Here is a 20,817-nt window from a genome sequence, read left to right as displayed (position 1 = left end):
CGGACTTCTGCAATTCGGTGCACTGCACATGCAAGCTCGGTGCTCTGCGGCTTTGTTCTTCGCCTTACGTTGTCCGGACGGAAGAGAAGGCGAGCGGAGGCATTGAACTTTGCTGCTTTTCCGTGGGCATGCTGCATGCAGCCACGGTGTACCGTGCACGGTTTCTTTCCTCGGCTCCAGCTACAAGGGCACCCTTTTGGTTTCGCTGAGTCCACGCTGCCCATGTAGCTCTCGCTCAGCAAAGTGTGCCAGGGGAGAAGCACTTGCCGGAGGAGTCTTTCGGTGTGCAAGATGTCTAAAGCAGCACCACAATTTGGGCCACGAGAAGAGCTGATGAAGAAAGTGGTTTTGTCCTGGCACCTTTCTGCTGCGCGAGATGGCTACTGAAGACCTTTGCTCATTGCGAGACTGCAGTTTTGCACCAGGGTATGCTCGAGGCGAGAAGGAGCTGGCAGACAGCACCACCATCTGACAGGCGCTTTGCAGGTTGTGAGGGAAAGCGGACTGCCCCTGGAAGGTGCTTGCAGCTACAAGTTCCCGCAAGTGTCAGGGGCTAACGCTGGGTGAGCTTGTCGTCCTGTCACTGTTCCCTGTGCAAGAGGTGGGCGAGAAGCTTTCTCTTTCCATTCAGACGACCAGAGAGGCAGAAAGTGGCGGTACAAAGAGCTCAGAAGGAAAGGAGCACAGCTCAGGCGTGTTTCGGCAGAAGCAGTGCTCTGGAGTGCTTCGCTGCCGGGCACAGTGTTCTGGGCAACAAGCAGACAACCGTCCGCCTCCGGGAGAACTAAGGTGCGGTGTGTTCGAAAAGGCGAAGAACGAAGCTGCAGAACGTCGGTCTCAGGTGCGCAGCGTACGGGCTGCAAGACGAGCATGGCTGCCACTCTCCTGCCTGCTGAATTCACCTTATAGCCTTGGGAAGGAGGAAGTTCCACGGCAGTTACTTGTGCTGCTGCTGCCTAGTCCTATTGCAGCTGTCTGTGGAAGCAATTGTGCTTCCCTTCCGTCTCCGAGCTGCGGAGAACACGATGGAAGGACGCAGCGGAGGATGGTATTACAGAGTGCACCGGTGAGTTTGGTCATCCTTACATGAGGAAGGCAGAGGTGCAGCCCAGCACTGGCTTTTACTTCTATGGCCATTCTCCATGAGAGCAGCTGCTGGAGGCTGCCAAGGGAGCCGCGAGAGTGAAAGCAAGGCGGACGTCTGTCCTAGAAGAAAGGCACATAGGCACAATGTGGTGTGTGCCTTCCGAAGGCTGCTTGGAGAAAGGGTGCTTTAGGAAAGCCTTCTGCTTTCACACGTGCTCCTGGCTGAGCTCTAGCTGCAGGGACTCTACAACACTGAATGACTGGGAAAGTGCCTATGTGCACGCTGCAGGATGAAGCGCTACGGCTGTGCGGTCCTTTTGGGAGAAGCGAGAATGCTCTCAGCCGACCGGGATTGTGAACGAGCCCTTGCTGGACTTCTGCAATTCGGTGCACTGCACATGCAAGCTCGGTGCTCTGCGGCTTCGTTCTCTTCCTTACGTTGTCCAGACGGAAGAGAAGGCGAGCGACTGCATTGAACTTTGCCGCTTTTCCGTGGGAGTGCTGCACGCACCCATGGTGTACTGTGCACGGCTTCTTTCCTCGGCTCCAGCTACAAGGGCACCTATTGGAATTGCAAAAAGAAGAGAAGTCCGGGGACTCCGGCGGCAGGAGGAATGCAGTCCAAACCAATATGTTGATAAGAGCAAAACTCCGTTTATTAGCAATCCAATGGCACTTATATAGTATACCAGCTTGTTAACTCTTAAGTGGCTTAAAGCTTATCAAAGCACATTTCTACTTCTACATAATTGGACTTACCTTGGCAAGCTTCTACAGTTACGTTATGATTAAAAGAATTCAAAATTTACCTCCCTTTTCTCTGTTTCAACAGAGACTGTTGATTAATCAAGGCCATGTTAAATTCCTGAACCTAAAGCAAGGCAACAAAGACTTAATAGAATTAGGAATAGTTTCTTTTTCTTTCTTTTCAATACCAAAAGGGGGGTGCATATTTGAGGGGGGCATAGAGTAGGCACTTCGGGAAGTCTGTACCTCCTGAGTACCTCAGCCAGTGGGGAAAAGGAAGAGGGTGCCGTGGCTGGCAACTTGGCATAAAAAGGGGGCTGCGTCCCGCAATCGTTTGAGAGACCCCATGGGAAAAGCCCCATGGCCTCTCCCTGTAGTCGAAGAATGTTACAGGACTCCTCTGTCTCCTTTTCGGACATTAACCCCTGGCATCGTGGATTAGTTTTCCCTAATGTCAGACACCTGCCGCGGGGTCCCCGTGCGCCTCCCCAGGACTCTGGGGGGTGTAAAATAATTCCCGGCAGCTCCCACCATGCGTTACAGATGGCTGCGCGGCCCCGGGGTTGCCCGCAGCCCTCCCCTGCCCTGCCAGGGCGGTGCCCGCGGGCTGTGGAGCCACCTCGCTACCGCCGCGGCCAGGGCCGGGGCCCCTCTCAACAGCAGCCAAGGGGCTGCGGAGCGGGCATCTGCGGCACGATTAGCTATTTTACGCCGCGTGGTGCTGCCGCCTCCATCTAGCTCTCCGTCACGCCGCCGGCCGCCCCCCGCCTGGCGCGCTCACGCTCGGCCATGCTCGCCGCCCGCTCAGCCTCGCCGGGGGCTCTCCCGCCCGGGCTGTGCCCCGGCTCTTCCCGCGGCTCGGCAGGGCCCGGCCGCACGCGTGCCTCGTGGCACGGAGCACACGCGTTGCGCCGCAGGCGACGGGGAAGGCAGGGTGGGCCGGGGTCACCGTGGTAGCGCGAGGAGAGGAGTCCCCGAGCGGGGCGGCGAGTGACGCGGCGGTGAGCGCTTCTGCTTTCTGTCGCTCAGCGGCTGCCCACAGCAGGTGCCGTGTGACCCCGCGGAGCGGCGGGGCCGGCCGGGCGGTGCGCGGCCAGGCTTTCGGCCAGCGGCGGCTGCAGCGAGCGGCTGCTGGCACTGCAGTGGAGAGAGCGGGGAGCCAAGGCCAGCTTTCCCAGGGCGACGAGGGGCGGCCGCCTTTGCCGTGCTGCCCTCCGTGCAGCATGTGGCCGATTCTGGCGAACCCGGGGTCCCCTCAGCTGTGCGGGTGGGAGGGAGTGGGGAGCGCGCTCGGTTCCGTGTCGGCCGCTCCCGCCCAGCGCCGCGCTCCGCCGAGGTGTTCGCCTGCCCGTCCTGGGAAGGACGCAAGGGACGCTGAAGTTGGAGCTTAGCTGTCAGTGGGAGCAACTTCCCTCCACTGGCGACCTCGTTTTCCCTCCCTCCGATTCAGTTACCTTGTGGTAGGTGTGGTGGTGCTGAAGAGGGGCAGCAGCTTGGCTGGCACAGGTGCTGGCATATGTGGTGCGAGAGCTCCACGCAAGGAGCTTTGAGTGGCATGTGTGAGGGTAGGAGGGTATGGCATCCATAGCTAAAGGCAAAAAAGGTCAGGGCACGTAATCGGCTGCAATCATGCTAAGTTGTTCATCTTTGCAAACTGCTTGCCAAGTTGTTCCTTTCTTAGGTAATGGGGGTTTGTATCAACCAGAACTGCATGTGGTCAGTATTTGCAGAGAAGGTTACTTGGACTGTTGGAGAAGTAGTTTCTGTGGCATTCTGCAAAAAAGTGACAGGTCTCTCTGTGTTCCCCAATTCTTAACAAAAGTTAACAAACCCCTGAAAAGAGGTTTTGCAAAACTTCAGGGTTTTTTTCCTACTAGTACTGTAGAGACAACCATAGCCACCTTGTCTTTCCAAAAGTGAAGGTTACCTATTTTTGTCCAAGAGCATCGAGTGCTTTTGATCAGCGTTTGTGTGCATGCATTAGCCTTGTTCTTGTTCTTCCTTGGAGAACTTTTACAATACTCAGATGATCTGTGTAGGCTGTAGACTGCAGTGGTGGACTTCAAGGCTTCCAGCAGAAGGGAGATGCTGTCCATGTTTTGGATTTTCCTTAGTCTGAACCTTCAATGTCCAAGGCTTCACTTTTCAAGCAGCTGGAAGAGCTCCAAATTAAGACATGAACAGGTCTTAATCAACCTTGTCACCGCCTCAGTTAGTCAAGTTATCGTGTGCATTGGATTTAATTGACTAGTGCAGTGTGTGCTAAAAATATGTAGAGTATTACCTCGATTACCCTGCCAGAAGGGTTTGAGTGGAGAACAAGGAGTTCCAAAGACAAATATTTGGTGTACAAGAAGTAGAATTTAGGAGTTGATTGCAGAGCACTGCATGCACAAATGTCTAAGGAGGATCCATCTTTTTATGTCCCATCTATGCTTGTTCTCATTTGAAATACTGCAGGTTGGTTTTGTTAGGGTTGTGGCTGGGGAAGAAGTGGTGGTGGGGGAGGGTTGGATGTTGTTTTTCGTTTTTTTTTTTTCCCAGAATAGTGTACAAAGAACCTGTGCCCAAAACCCGCAGTATGAAACAATGCAGGTATAAAAGAAAGTCACAGAAATGTAGGATAATATGAATCTGAAAACGCTTCAGTATTTTACCCAGGAGTTTCACTCCAACAAGGTGATTTTCCTTCACAGAAATGTAGTGGCAGGCTTATGCCATGCTAGAAGTGATGACCTTTATCTGCCCCAAATTGACCAGCAAAATATTTTGGCTCTTGATTTAAACCCCTGAGCCAGCTGTGTTTCAGGCTGCAGAAGCTGCAGCTGTTGCGGCAGATGCGGGGTGCAGCCCTGCCCGCTGGTTGCGACCTGGCCTGCGCTGGTGGCAGCCGTCAGCGCCCGGAGTCCCCTGTGCCGCCCATGCCGGGGCTCAGCCTGCCTGCTTCGCACCCCTGGTAGCCTCAGGGAAACAGCATACAACTCCATCTGCTTTAAAAACAAACAAGCAAACAAAAAGCTCACTGTAAAAATATGTAAAATTCTTGAAACTAATTTTCAGCACTTGCTCGGAGTTTGTTGATGGAGCAAATGGATTTTGGATAAACTGGTATTGCTAGTGCTACTTTTAAATTAGGTTCCTAAACGTCAGAAAGGAGGAGATGGTGGTAACATACCCTGAGGAATGCTTGAAAAATTAAGACTGCTCAGTCATTTAAAGGTGGCCAGAAAATGGGTGTGGCAGTGGACACTCTGTGAGTAGGTAGCCTTAAGTCATGTACCGACTGGCACTTCAGTGGGAATTTTTGCATCAACACCTAGAGATCGTGTCATGATGTGCTGCATGACAGCAAATTGGGGCAAAATTCTACTGACTTTGACCAAGGTGGACGGGCCACCTTCACTTAACCTGGCAAAGGGACGTAAGTCAATGATGTTTGAAAAGCAGCCCCTTTAGTTTGTTGGACTGTTGCAAGTCTGCAAAGCTCTGTTGACAGGTCGTTGGAAGTAGCTGTTGGAATCTAACTGCAGTTGGACGCTTTGTCAGTCAGCATCACCAGGAGGCTTAATGGTTTAGGTTGAGAGGTGGTGCACGTTTTTTTCAGAGGAATGGCCCAGTGAAGAGCAGTGTTCACTGCCATGACTGCCGTTGTAGCCTTCAAGAGAAATGGGCTAGGCTTAGCACTGTGTGGGAATCCTTGGTTCATTCTAAAAGAACTTCCTTGGTTCTGTTGGTTTGCTTTCACAGCTGGAGCAAAAGTACAGCACTGGAAGCAATTCCTAGGGCAGAAGCGGGAGATATCCAAAGCTCTGGACTTCGTTGTCCTCAGCACAGTCTAAGTGAGTGTAGTCTAACTGGAGGAGTGGTGAGCATCAGTGATACCAGATTTTTTAAAAGTTCCTAATTCTGTCAAAATTTTCAAAAGAAAGAAGGAAAGTGATGAAGATGAAATCCTTTCCTCTTAAATCTGCCTACGCAACAACTTCAGGGGTAGTTGTAATGTGTATTCACCTATTTTGAATCGCCCAAAACCAGGCCTAGAGATGCTTCAGAGACAGAGTCAGAGAAGCAGGTATTTGTTTTATTCGGCGCTGGGTGTGTGAGGGATTGCTCCTCCTAACACACACACACACACACACACACAGAGAGCAGTCCATACAGTCCAGCATTATGTGTAAAATTTATGAATATTCATCACATTCCTTGGGATAGGAGTGGTTATACAAATTACTTCTGGGAAGTCATTAATATCATTAGCATACGTGCCACACATGCGCTCTGTACTCTGGTGGTCGCACTGAGGAAGGCTCCTCTTCTTCCTCGGGGGTCTTTCTGATGAAGATCACTAGTCTTTGTCACAATGCACTTTTTACCTTTCTTTCTGGAGCATGCGCCGTTCTTCGCTGGATGATTCAGCGGTCTCTGTGCTGGTTTTCAAAAGATCCTGTTCCTCTTATCTTGACAAGATTAAGGCCAATCCTGCTACTTAGGTTTTGTGATTAACATTTGCTGTTTCTTAATAGTTCACTCGTGCTTACATGAGTTAACTATGGATCAACCCCCTTCTCAATTTTAGCACTGAAAGGATATCGGAGCCATTTAAAGAGATGTCTCCTACAAAGTCCTACAAAATTGCCATAACCGTAACATGTTTTCATACAGTAGTTTTAGCACTGAAGTAATATATGTACAACCTTGGATGTTTCAAGAGCCAATGTTGAGCTTTTCTCTTTTAAATCCAGTCTTAGAGCTCTGCCGGGATCACTGCAGCATGACCTTGTGACAAGGGGATGCTGATACACGCATAAACCTTAGATGCTTTCCTTATATCTTCAACCAGCTTTGAAAACCAATGATTATCTGGCATGTTGCAACTTGAGAGTCATGGCAAAGGTTTCACCAAACACTTTGTAATATCATGCTACAGCTTTCATTCTTAAGGAAACAGCATTGAGCATATCGCTGGCAAAATGCTGAAAGAATGAGCCAAAATCAATATCCTTTAACGGGAAAGATGGAAAAAATTTAGATGTGTTTCTTTGAACTAAAATTACTGTAGACCAAGCCTAAATGTATTTCACACTAAATTCTTAGAATTTTAAGGAAAGAATTGAGAAAGATGAATTCACAAGAGGAATTTTCAGCAGCATAATATTGAACATTTATTAGTAGAACAAAGGCATATCACAGCGCGGAGGCACTTAGCAATATTGCTAGAGGCGTGACTACATTCATTTTACTGTGAACATAAGTACTTCTTTAAACATATTAATTAAGCCCAGAAAGTAATTTACACTTCACTCAACTTTCCCCCCCTCCTGTCTCTGCCTGCTTCCGCCAGCGTGCCGCTGCCTCGGTCCTCTGGATAGCTTCAGAATTGAAGGCAGGCACCCCCCTCCAGTGCCTCTTCAGTCTCCAACCAAATTTGTAGTTGATAGTTTCTTTGGGAGGTGTGAGTTTTGATGAGATAACAGACTTCCTGGGATGCATGCGGTTTATCTTCTTTGTTTCTTTAAGATGTCTTGGTTTCTACCTCTGTGATTTCTCAACTTAAGGGACATTTATTACCGTGTGTTTATTACTACGTTTCCCAATATGTTACAACTATTTTGAAGTTACAATTTACTCTAGTCTTGTTTTTACTTCACTATATTTTACCTTAACACTATTTCTACATAGTACATTATCACTTCTAAATGTTAAAATCATGTATGCGAAAGACAATATTTATCGTTCACTCATTTATCACAGGAGGAATGTATTAGCTGCTTGTGTTTTAGTTCACTTGTAATCCTGGTCCTTCTCATTTCCTTTTCACTAGAAAACATTTCTCAGGCTCAGTGAGCAGATGTGTGTGCAAGCGGTTCAGTGTGTCTTTGTAATTCAAAAAGTCAGGATCAGATGGGTTTCTGCAGTAAAAGGATACAGTGGGAACTCCCGTGATTTTGCTCCTCTCAAAACATTTCTCCTCTCAAAATGGATCTCTGTAGCAAACTTGAGACATTCTTCTACTCCTGAGAGTCATTAATAAAGAAACCTGGGGTGTTTATTAGGTGACAGTGCTGTTCCTGCTGTGCACCTTTGCACCTGGCTCACAGACCATTTTCACACAGCCACGGTCCAGAACGCGGGCAGATACAAACCCAGCCTACTTGACTTTTCAAATTCTTATTATGCGATTATCGCGTCACTTTTGTTCATAATATCTGAAATAATTTGCCATGCAGTTTTGAATACAGTGGAAATACATATTTACTCTTAGAAATTTGAAAGTGAGTTACATTTAATAGTAGTTTGTGAGTAGTATGGCAATCAAGCCTTAAATATGCCAATGAGGCTTGTAAATAAACCCATATTATCAGTCAATCTCTTCAGTAAATTGATGTTTTTATATGTGATTTTATTCCAATAGAATAGAAAACTCGGAGCAGTGGCAAAGAAGGGGTGGGGGCAGGGCAGCGGCGGCCCAGCTCCGAGCAGGGCACGGAAAGGCAGGCTCAAAATCCCGGGGTTTCTCACCTGAGGCACCCGAGCAGATGGTGAAGAGTCCCTCTTTTAGTGAAGGTAGACTGTTGATAAGGTTCCAATGCAACTGCCGCTCTTACGAGCAGAGCTGCACTCATGGTAGAAGAAAGGCAGCAGGAGACGGAATCCCGCCGTGGTGACAAGTTCTCCCCACAGCCACCGCAGCCTCTCTCCCCTCCGAATGCTGAGAGCACAAGAGCTGGGGGCTGCACCCCACCCCGTTTTCCTAGTCAAAAGCTCGCTGTATCTCTGCCCTCCACGAGAAACCTCAGGTAAAGAGAGAGTAGCCAGCTGCACCTCTCCCCTGAGCTGTGACAACTTCTTTTGTCTCTCTTAAGTAGCCAGGTTATTGTCTCCTAGCAACACGTATGGGGGAAAGCTCCTTAAGAGAAAAAAACCCAAAAAAACAAGAGGAGAACTCCTAAAACCCCAACATACGGGTGATTCTCCCTTTCCTTCTCTGTCGCGTGATGGTCGGCAATGGAAGAGACGGGGCAGATTGCTTGGATGCAAGAAGCCGATTTTATTGATACAGAGCTGAGTATTTATACCTTTTCAGCAGTAACTAAAAATAGATTCTTATATAAGCAGCAATCACTATAACAACCATATCTATGTTTCTTAATAACATTGCAAAACTACAAGCTAGCACTAACAGACACAGGTACATACCAAGCATGCCGTTCCCTTATACTAGCTATTTCCTGGTAGGCCGTACTGCCTGCCATGGTTTGCGGCCTAGCAGCATTAGTGCGTCCACTTCTGACATGAGTTTAGCAGTGCTCTCACTTTTGCTTTCTAGCTGTATCTCCACACTTCTCAGCTACATGTAAAAGCACATGCTCTCAGTGTCGCAGAGTCCTTAGGGAAAGCAAACAGCAGTTCTGCTTCACACCGCTAAATGTGCCAGGACAGAAAGCTTTCACTGACCTTTCCTTGCCTTTTCCTTGCAGTCTTTCCTCTTCAGAGCACGCACTGAAGCTATGCACTTTGCTTCTCAGCTGAGTGTATTGTCACATTGCAGAGTCCCATACGTCCATCTCCCTCTCGCCCAGACAAACTGCTTCTGTTGAAACATGGCAATGCTACGTGCTTTCCTTCTCAGCTATTCACACCGTCACATTCTGTGTCCCTCTTGCAGTCTGAATCTAAACCCAGAAGTTTCTGCCTACATCTCACATGCACAGATGTGCGAGGAGGAAAAAGTTGCTCGGACCTTGCCGCTTACGCTCGAAAATGTCCATTGACTCCACAATGAAATGACACCTTTCTTTGCTTTACATCCTGCAAACTTCACACAAACACATATGTGCATGCACACACACACACTGGAGCTATGCGCTTCCTTTCTTTCTCAGCTGAACTCACCCATCCCCCACCTTGACTTTCTCTACCACTTTGCTCTTGGTCTTGCCACGCATGGACAACGGATGTCTTTCCTCTTAAGACACCCATGGTGTTGCCTACCCCTCCCTTACATTGCCTTGCCTTTTCTGCCCAACATGGCGTTTCCTTGTCCATTCCTTTCCTTTGCATTCCTGACCTAACCTGCCCTTCCCTTGCCCTTCCCACCAAACCAGTTCCTTTCATTGACTTGCTCAGCCACCCTGCACCTGACTTCCCATTTGTCCAGGTCCAACCTTTCATTTCCTTCTAGGACTCTCATTGCCCATCTCTCCTTTGTCTTGCCTTACAAAGCTACCGCTTGCCTTGCCTTGCCCTTGAAGGCATTCCTTGCCTTGCATTACATTGCTCACCACTCCTCCACCTGCAATTCAAGACCCCTCTTCTTGTGGAATTTCTTCAGCTTGCCTTGCCCTGCCTGCTCCTCCTAGGACTCTCAAGGCCTTCACATAGCTCCAGTGTTTCAGGAGCATGTGAGGAGAAGCCCAGAGGATGTCACGTACAAGCACACCTGTCTGTCCTGCCAGCTTTTTTCTGGCGCCTGTCCTTGCATGTCTTGAAGTTTGGACGAGCATCCACTTTTTGCCCTTGGGCTCCAGGACTAGAATGACAGTTCTTTTGCATATGAAGGAAAGCAGGGAGCCCAAGTCTTTTAGGTGCAGATTGGAGATAGCCCATGCGCAATCAAGGCCAGACAGAGCAGTTGGTCCTGGCCGCTTTTGTGTATCAGCAGTCCTTGAACGTACCTGTCACTCTCCTTGCCTTGGCAACCCACCTGTTTCCTTGCCTTGCCCTGCCAACCCTCCCTGGCCATGCCCTGCCCTTGACCTGCCTACTTCTTTTCTTCAGGGCCTTGTCTTGCCAGACCTACATCTCGTTGGCATTTCCTTGCCTTTCCTGCCCCTTCCTTTACTTTGCCTTGCTTCCCCACACCTTGCATTGCCTTGCTGTCTGGTCTGTAGTCTCCCCTGGGCCTTCCTTCCCTCCACTGCCTTACATGGACTTGCTCATGCATCCCCCCCTCGACGTCCCATTGCATTTTTCCAGGTCCGGCCTTTCATTTCCTTCTCCTGCTAGAACTCTCATTGCCTTGCCTACCTCTCCCTTGTCTTTTCTTGCAGAGCCACCGCTTGCCTTGCCCCTGAACCCCTCCCTTGCCTTACATTACGTTGCTCATCCCTCCCCCACCTGGAATTCAAGATCCCTTTTCTCCTGGCATTTCCCAGCCTTGCCTTGCCCTGCCTGCTCCCCCGAGGACTCTCAAGGCTCTCATATATTCCCAGTGTTTCAGGAGCACTTGAGAGGAAGACCAGGGGAGGTCACATTCATCCTTCTGGGCAGATGGATCAATCTTTGCATGTCTTGAATTTTGAAAGGGCAATTCACATTTTGCCCTTGGGCTCCAGGACCAGAACAACAGTGCTTTTGCATACGAAGGAAAGCTGGTAGCTCAAGTCTTTTAGGTGCAGATTAGAGATGACTCACACGTGATCAAGGCCACACAGAGCAGTTGGGCCTGGCCACTTTTGTGTACCAGCAGTCCTTCAATGTACTTCTCACCTGCCCTGCCTTACCTTGCCTTGGCAACGCAACAGTTTCCTTGCCTTGCCCTGCTAGCCCTCCGTAGCCTTACATTCCTTTGCATGGCCATGCCGCACAGTTGACCTGCCTACTGCTTTCCTCCAGGGCCTTGGCTTGCCGAGCCCTTCCTGTTTCTGCCTGGCCTACCCATCGTTGGACTTTCCTTCCACCTAGAGGCAAGTCTTGCCTCTAACTTCTCGGCCTTCTCTTGCCTACCACTCCATTTGTTTTCCCCTCACTGCTCTGGCCTTGCCTACTTCTCACTTGACTTGCCCGCAATTGCCTGCACTTCATTTGCAGTGCCTTGCCTGCGTGGAAGGCAAGGTAAAGAGTGGTAGGCAGGGCAAAGCAAAGCCAGCAAGTTGTAGGTAGGCAAGACAGACGTAGGCAAAGGAAGCAGAGCAAGGGTAGCTTAGGAAGAACTAGGCAAGGCACTGAAGGCAAGGCAAGGTGACACCGTCCCTTAACTGAGAAATGCTATGGCAGGCAAAACAGCAAAGGCAGCTGCTAGTAAAGTTCAAGTTCAAGCCCTAGCTTTAATCCCTTCTAGCATCCTTAGGAATAAAAAAATCCCCACCCTACAACACTGATGATTTAAATTGGATACAGGAAGAAAAGGGACAAGTAAGAACAGATGGGTGGGCTAAAATAAAAGATCTCATAGTCATACCCAAAAAACTGTGGATGCTAGGAAGGGCTGGCAGAGGAATTTTCCTGTGAAACTTTTCTTTCTCATGAGAGGGCAGTTATAGAGAAATCCAGCTTCTCACAGCTTCTCTGTGAAAGCTTTCATTCTCATGCAAACTGCATGGACAACAGTTTGAGAGAATGTAAATCATTTTTACACCTGCAGGTTTTTATGAGAACTGTGAAAATTATTTTCCTTCTTTAAGAATAATATTTGGAAATGGGTGTCTTACTGCTCAACTTATTGTCTTGAGAGGTGGTGGGTGAATAAGCCAATCATGCAATTTCTCTTTTGCGAACCATGCTATAAAAGGTACGGGTGATTAAACAAGGTCGCTTCAGTCATATGCATCTGACCTGGACTTATGTCGTGATTTTTGCCGTCTCTCTGGGGATAACAGTGACAGAAAACTGTTAAAATTATTTATCCAAAGCAAACGTTCTAAAACACATCAGGGAGTTGACACCTTACACAACCACTTAGAAGACAAAGTAATAGCACTGAAATTAAAGGAGACAAAGGAGGAAAAACAACCCTAATACCACTGTTAGGCTAAGCACAGAGACTATCCCTAAAAGAGTTTTACCAAGAGACGTGTGGCAAATTGACTTCTCTGAATTCCCTAGAAAAGGGACATACAAGTATCTCTTAGTCCTCACAAATACTTTTTCAGGTTGGCCAGAAGCTTTCCCTTGTAGAACAAACAAGGATAGAGAAATTGTTAAAGCTTTAGTACAAGAAATTCTTCCACGATTTGGGGTACCGAGGGAAATGAATTCTGATAGGAGATCCCACTTTGTAGCCCAGGTAGTGCAAGGAGTGAGTCATCTAAGAAGTATACAGTGGCAACTACATACACCATATAGGCCACAAGCAAGTAGACAAGCAAAAAGGATGAATCACTTAATAAAGCAACAATTAGCCAAAATTGGTCAAAAAATGAATTTCTATTGGTATCAGGCTCTGCCCATGGCTTTGTTAAGCATTTAGGTCCAGAATTACAATCACTACACACTACAGTGGTTCATTGTCAACCACCACCACCTGATAAACCCGTTCATAATATGAATCCAAAAGACTGGGTTTATATTAAGTCTCTTTCCGGAAATCCACTCCAGAAAAAATGGGAAGGACCTTACAATATGGGACAAAACACAAACCTAGCATCAGATTACCTTAGATAACTCTTCTTGCAAGTTTAAAGAGATAGAAGAGAAACTTACAGCAACGTTACCCAACTTACCCTGGCTTAAGCAATTGTTTGTAATAGTTATTTGTGTTGTTACGTTCTTATTTACTGGTTGTATTAGTAGTTATTGTTATATGATATTAGGTGCTTAGTATCGCAATGCTTATGCTCAATGGCAAAAGCACAAACTTAGAAACAAGATTGAGAAGGGTACTTACTTTCAAGACATGCAAGGTTTGTAAAGAATTACAATCAAGGAAAAGGGGGGATTGAGAAGGGGGATGATCCATAGTTAACTCATGTAAGCATGAGTAAGAACTATTAAGAGACAGCAAATGTTAATCACAAAACCTAAGTAGCAGGATTGGCCTTAATCTTGTCAAGATAAGAGGAACAGGATCTTTTGAAAACCAGCACAGAGACCGCTGAATCATCCAGCGAAGAACGGCGCATGCTCCAGAAAGAAAGGTAAAAAGTGCATTGTGACAAAGACTAGTGATCTTCATCAGAAAGACCCCTGAGGAAGAAGAGGAGCCTTCCTCAGTGCGACCACCAGAGTACAGAGCGCATGTGTGGCACGTATGCTAATGATATTAATGACTTCCCAGAAGTAATTTGTATAACCACTCCTATCCCAAGGAATGTGATGCATATTCATAAATTTTACACATAATGCTGGACTGTATGGACTGCTCTGCGTGTGTGTGTGTTAGGAGGAGCGATCCCCTACGCATCTTGTGCCGAATAAAGCAAATACCTGCTTCTCTGACTCTGTCTCTGAAGCGTCTCTTGGCCCAGTTTGGGGCAATTTGACTGGCACCCCAGATGGGATCCTAACTCTGCCCAGCTGCCGGATCCAGGGGGAAGCAGACCTCCCAGTCGCAGCCCTGAATTTTCGGGGGGGGCTCAGCTGTCCTTTGTCTCATGGCAGGGGTAGACAAGGACCATCTGCAGCAAAATAAGGTATTTTTGATTTTTTTTTAAAAAGCAGAAATACCCGTGGGTCCAGGATTCAAGTCCCCAAAGGTGGGTTGAAAGTCCCAAGGAGACTGCGTCTCCCAGAATTAGTCCTGGGCAAAAGGAAAGATACCTTTAAGGGTTGGGGTTAGAGGCCCCCAGGGGAAAGAATCCCCGCTGTTTTATTAGGGGTTAGAGGCCCCAGGACTTGGACCCCACTGTCGTGCTGTGTTGCTATTTTTTTTTACTGTGTTATTATGGGTTTTTATTGTGGAATGAGTGGGAGAATGAGAAGGAATGAATGAGTATAAATCATACAAACTGTTGGTTTGGAATTCAGCCTTGTTATCCGGAGGGAGTCGAATTTTAGGTATTGGACTGAAACCATCCAGACCCAGAACGCCTTTCTAATATAGCTCCATCTGATTTCCCTTTTTAAAATCCCATGTTTAGTGTGTGAAAACAGTTGTGAAGCTTGGACTTTGTAGGCACGTATTAATTGTGAGAGAAAGTGGTATTGTACTTCTCTTAGAAGGAGTGGGTGGTGTCCAAGCTGCCGGAGGAGAGAGCTTGGTATCAGAGTAGAAAGAGCACGAATAAAGAACTTCGCAGAAAATAAAAGTGTAGATAATGTTAAAGTAAGGGGAGAGTGGCAGAGAATAGTGAGAGATTTGTGAAAAACTGGGGCAATTGGTTTACTAAGACATGATTGGTTACTAAAAAGGTGCGGGAAGAGATGGAATAAAGTTGAGTTACAAGCTGTGAAACCTGCCTGCAGAGGCACATGGCAGCACAAAGGAGAACATGGCGGCAGAGAGAAGCTTGTCTCCACCAGACCCTGGGGGGAGGAGGTGTCACACGGCAGACCCCTATGGAGAGGAGCCTGCCAGGAGCTGACGGACGGGTGAACAGCGAGTGATCATCCCATAGAAAGAAGTGTGCTGCTGATGTGGCAACACGGGATAGGTCACGGGGTAGTGAGGTTTACTGTATAAGGAAATACCGTGCCTTAGAAAAGTGTGTAAACCCAGCTCATTTCTTTGAATAAATGATTCCGATTCCCTGCTGGTCTGGGTCCGTGCCTCAGTCGCTGACAAATGGTGTCCCTGTGTGAGGAATTTATTATACGCCCAACTGTGCGTCCGTCGGTGAGCCCCGTGGGACTTGAAGTGCTGCTGAAAGAAGCAGGAAAGCTGGCCAGTGATTAATCCCTGCAAGTTGTAGGTGAGCCAGGGGGAACGATGGGGGATGGTATATCCCAAAAACAGAACGTCGCAGAGATGTTGGAACGGATTTTAAAGAAACGCACCAGGAAAGTTGAGTCTACAGATTTGGACAGACTCTTGTTCTGTGCAAAAGACTGGGGTTCAACTTTAGATAGTACCAATATTTTTGATCCTTGCTCATAGGACGCTTTAGAGGACGCATTGTGGGAGTGAGTTGCGCAAGGCGATGCAGCGCTGACAAAGTTTTGTGTCCGTGGACGAGAGTGTGTAAGATGCCCACAGCGCATGCGATACCCAGAGATCGGACAAAGGAAGACACTTGTGCCACCATGGCAGCTGTGCTGAGCTCCTCTGCTCCACCAGCAAACTGTAAGTCTGTTGGGGCTGTGGGAGAAGAACCAGAAGATGGCCCCTCATCCCATGACCCGTTTGACCCTGGAGGAGAACTGGACGGTATTGTAGAAGAGCTCATGCCGCCCCACGCCATGCAGCATCAGCTGGAGCCAAGTCGTGGCAAGTGGCTGGAGCCGGGGGGGGGCCTTTCCTGGTAGCTTGTTCCCTCTCCGTTTGCCCTCTGCAAGAGTGCAGTCGCAGCGGCAGACAGGGTGGCGGGAGAGCGTGCTGGGCCACGGAAGCGCGATGCTGACAAGCACGCGGCGCCAGTGAGCACATGGCGGCGAGCACATGGCAGAGCCATGCTGCGGATGTGCCCGGCAGCCAGCTCTATGCTACGGACGGGTGGGATCCCTGGTGCTTGGAGCTGGCGGGGCCGCGGCTCTGCTCAGTGCATGACAGAGGCTGCAAGTGGCTCTCTGCATGTGAGAAGTGAGGAGATGGGCTGGCAGACCTCTGCCAGCTGCCGGACCCACACAGCTGCCCAACCCGCGCGGCCGCCTGAGCCTCGCCACTGCAGCCAGGTTTCTGTTCCCTGTGGACCCTCAGGAGCTGATACTGTGCTGGAGAAAAAGACTGAGGTAGCCCCTTCCTCGGGGGTGGCGGGGCTACAGCATTTGCACCAGCTTGTGCGAGAGCAGCTGCAGGCTAGGCATGTCATTCCTGCAGCTGGTCCATTGAACTCTTCTGTTTTTGTTATTCAAAATGTTGCCACAATCCTGGACCCTAGCTCAAAGACTGCTTTTTCACCGCACCACCTTGTGATACCCCGCATTGTTCTAATTGTTTTTTGTTAAGGATGCTCCTGTAATAATCATAATTTGTAAGCTCTCTTTTTAAGCAGGAATGAGACTTGTTACCTTTTGAAACCACTTAGAGAGTTAATGTTATTATAATTGCAATGTTCCAAGCCCTGGATTTATATACATTTTGTGAAATTGTACAGTATTTAAGCAATTGAAGATAACTACCTTGCTTATTTTTACTCAGTGCACAGTTGTTGTTCTATTAGATGTACTGTTTTACTGTTCATAGTAAGAAAACTGCATGTTACATTACACATTTTCTTGAATTTAGTAAGCTGAAAGATGTTCATGTTACATATTGTTAGAACCAAAAAGGGGGGGTGCAGGGATGGGATGTACCCCCCACGAAAGACTGCAAAGAGGTTTGTATGTTCTTAATTTTTCAATCGCATTCAGAATGATCAGAGGCTCACTTAGAAAAAGCTGAGGTACTCACTAAGAATCTTGAAAGTAGAAAATGGGAAAGCCCCTTTCCATTGATAACCTGGGGGTGAGGATATGCTTGTGTTTCACAGATTCCAGTCCAAGATGGGTACCTGCAAGAGTGGTCCAACCAGTCTTGAATACTCCAGCTTGATAATCAGCTTGTGGAGAAGATAAACTCTTCTGAAGTCATGTTCCTAACTGATATTAATAAAGTTTTTAAGCAATTGTCTAAGTATTTTAGGGAAACCCTCTCAGTCACGGCTTAAGGCTCTGGCCAAGCCCTAGCCCTGGCTGACTGGAGATGATACCGTCAGAGCCAGGTGTCTCTGCCTTACAAGTGTAATCAAGTCACTTTGACTTGTTGATATGATCTTATAAAAGCTGGACCCTCTTTCGAGGTAAACTTGGAAGTCCTGCCTAGGAAAGACTCTCCAAGTCTTATCTTTGAAACAGGACCTCCCAGCAGTTGCAGACTCTGAGTGGTGGTAAAGGTTTTAGACAACTTTACGTTGTTTCTCAAAGTTCAATCTGTTTAATCACTGTCTTCATGCATAGGACTAGTTATTGGGTGTTTTCATCTATCCCCCTGTTCATGAGAAAGATACTACTTTTGTGAAGAACTGAGCTTATTTGGTTCAAACAGTGGGCCAAACATGTTCTAATATTAGAAGCGTTTTGTTTCATAATTCTTATTTGTATAGAACAAAAAAGGAGGAATTGTGGGAAGAGATGGAATAAAGTTGAGTTCCAAGCTGTGAAACCTGCCTGCAGAGGCACATGGCAGCACAAAGGAGCACATGGCGGCAGAGAGAAGCTTGTCTCTACCAGACCCTGGGGGGAGGAGGTGTCACACAGCAGACACCTATGGAGAGGAGCCTGCCCTGGGAGCTGGCAGACGGGTGAACAGCGAGTGATCATCCCATAGAAAGAAGCGTGCTGCTGATGTGGCAACACAGGATGGGTCACGGGGTAGTGAGGTTTACTGTATAAGGAAATACTGTGCCTTAGAAAAGTGTATAAACCCAGCTCATTTCTTTGAATAAATGATTCCGATTCCCTGCTGGTCTGGGTCCGTGCCTCAATCGCCGACAAAGATGTGATTGGTTATTTAAAAAATAAAAAAGGCTTTAGTCTGATGCCTTTTCCTGGTCTTAAAATCAAGAGTCATACACGGTTAGAAAAGGGATTTTACCTTGGTATTTATTTTAAGGATCCTTAGGGTCACACATCCAGTCATATGCACCGAAATGCACCCCGCAAAATGCCCACCCCAAAAGATTGGGTATAATATTATAGGTCTTACTAATTAGCATATCTATCAAAGATTCCCCAATGAAAGGCTCAAGTGAGCCCCCCTCCCCAAGGAGCCTTCTCCTGGATGGTTCTATCTTAGTTTACAGAATGTGTTCTGGAGAGGACCTTGGGGTGTGGGACGCACTGATCCCTAGCAACAAAGCTTCTAAAATGTTTAATCTCTCAGCTTGACAAACAAGTCCAAGAGTGTCGGCAAAAAGCCCTAAGGAGACAGAAGTTGCAAAAAAGGTATAACGGGTATAAAAAAAAGGCAAAAAATCTTCATGGCATCAAGGCAATGGCATTACTTGCTGCCTAATTACTTGCTGCCAAATTCGATTATGTTGTAAGAGACGGTCCGAATTACAGCTATTGTTATTACTACAATTACAGCCCTGGCATTCTCTGTCCACATGATTGTCCCTTTTTCAGCTGCTTTAAGGACCTCATATTCATGCCAAGAAGATTTTTTGCCTTTTCTTTTATACTCCTGTTATACCTTTTTTGCAACTTCTGTATTCTTAGTGCTTTTTGCCTGCATTCTTGGACTTGTTTGTCAAGCTGAGAGACTAAACATTTTTGAAGCTTTGTTGCTAGGGATCAGTGCGTCCCACACCCCAAGGTCCTCTCCAGAACACATTCTGTAAACTAAGATAGAACCATCCAGGAGAAGGCTCCTTGGGGAGGGGGGCTCACTTGAGCCTTTCATTGGGGAATCTTTGATAGATATGCTAATTAGTAAGACCTATAATATTATACCCAATCTTTTGGGGTGGGCATTTTGCGGGGTGCATTTCGGTGCATATGACTGGACGTGTGACCCTAAGGATCCTTAAAATAAATACCAAGGTAAAATCCCTTTTCCTCTTCTAACCTTGTATGACTCTTGATTTTAAGACCAGGAAAAGGCATCACTTGCTGGCAGCTACGCAGGGACACTAAAGACCTTGAAACTCGCAGTCTTGGGTTAGAACACATCTTGTTTTGCCCCTCTCTTTGTCGGCAAATTACAGAGGGGCTGGAGCGGCGATCTAAGACTGACCAGGACTTCAGGACCCAGCACGGAAAGGCAGAAGCGCAGAAAGGGATGTGAGTGAAAAGGGGAACGATATTACCGATATTGTGCTAGCACTAGGGAAGGAGATCTTAGTTTACAGAATGTGTTCTGGAGAGGACCTTGGGGTCTGGGGCGCACTGATCCCTAGCTACAAAGCTTCTAAAATGTTTAGTCTCTCAGCTTGACAAACAAGTCCAAGAATGTAGGCAAAAAGCACTAAGAATACAGAAGTTGCAAAAAAGGTATAACAGGAGTATAAAAGAAAAGGCAAAATAATCTTCATGGTGTCATAGGTTAGCAAGCATAGTCCCGGAAGGGATGTCCTTGCTAAGGGGTGCTTACAGCTTCCTCTGGGACCTGATAGAACCTATCAGCTGGCCAGTTTGAATATGGACAATTCTTTAAGCCACTTAAAGTTGTGACCGCCTCTGTGATCCAAACTTAAGAATAGACAAACTCGCCCCCAAGCTCTCTCTCGTTTCCAGTGCTGGGACAGGCAGCTGTGGGGCCCGAGCAGGGCCCAGTGGGCCTGGCCCAGGCCCTGCTCGGGCCAGGTCGGGCCAGGCTACGGCTCCAGGATGACTCCCCTGCCCCCAGCAGGGCTGTGGGCAGCCAGAGTGGCTCGGACACGCCCCCCCCCCCCCCCCCCCCCCCCCCCCCAGCAGCCAAGATTTCAGCAAAGTGGCACCTCTGTCTGGCAGAGGTCAGGTGACCAACAGCAATAAGACACACAACTGCAAGGCCGAGGTGAGATTAACCCTTTTATTGCTGTGAAGAGCTGAAAACCTGAGGGAAGAGAAAGAGGAGATGCTTAAAGCTGAAAGTCTGTTGTGAAGCTATGATATATCAGAGTATCCCATTGTAATTTCATGAAGATATGGGGGGTGGAGTGTTCAGCTCATAAGCAAAAGCACCTGCGCTGAGATAGGCAGATGCTGACGCAGCTGTAATTTCATGAGAAGTTTGGACAGGGAGAGATGGACCAGATGAGGACTTTTGCTCCAAATGGGAAAGGAGAAAACCTCAGTTCCTGGAGATGCTCCCAGAGATAGTCCTAAAGATGAAGATGAGGAAGACTCTTTGCTCCCAGCGAAGGAGAAGGGCCTCTGTTTTTGTTTCTGAATGGCTCAACCTTAAAATTGTACCCCAAAAACCTTCAAGAGTGGACCCTTGAAAGCAGTTGTGGGAAAAGCTGTAAGTCGCGGGAAGGGACTCACATGCGAGCAGAGAACCAACCCGGGCGGCTGTCTCGTTGTGATAATGTTTTCATAGCACGAGCAAGAAGAGACTTCTCTTTCTAAATGGACTGAACAAGGTTATTATGGAAGGGGTAAACAGACTGAACATCTTAAGGGTTGTCTTTTTACATTGTCAATGGGAGACAGGAGGAAGGTGGGGGGAGGAGGAGAGTTCTGAAGGTGGTATAATTTTTTTCCCTT

The 20,817-nt window shown here is 47.7% G+C and overlaps 1 protein-coding gene across 1 annotated transcript in view; it reads left to right on the top strand.

Moving 5' to 3' along the window:
- The window catches only part of ATP10B (ATPase phospholipid transporting 10B (putative)), a 114,216-nt gene extending 96,383 nt beyond the window's left edge, over positions 1-17,833 (top strand). The window contains exon 21 of the mRNA XM_048319871.1: positions 17,118-17,833. Within this exon, the coding sequence (XP_048175828.1) occupies positions 17,118-17,202 (85 nt within the window). The 3' untranslated portion in view covers positions 17,203-17,833. The remainder of the gene's footprint in view (positions 1-17,117) is intronic.
- Positions 17,834-20,817: the final 2,984 nt, after the last annotated feature.

This window comes from Corvus hawaiiensis, chromosome 15 (assembly GCF_020740725.1).
Source record: "Corvus hawaiiensis isolate bCorHaw1 chromosome 15, bCorHaw1.pri.cur, whole genome shotgun sequence".
NCBI lineage: Eukaryota > Metazoa > Chordata > Aves > Passeriformes > Corvidae > Corvus > Corvus hawaiiensis.
This window is presented reverse-complemented; position numbering and strand designations above follow the sequence as displayed.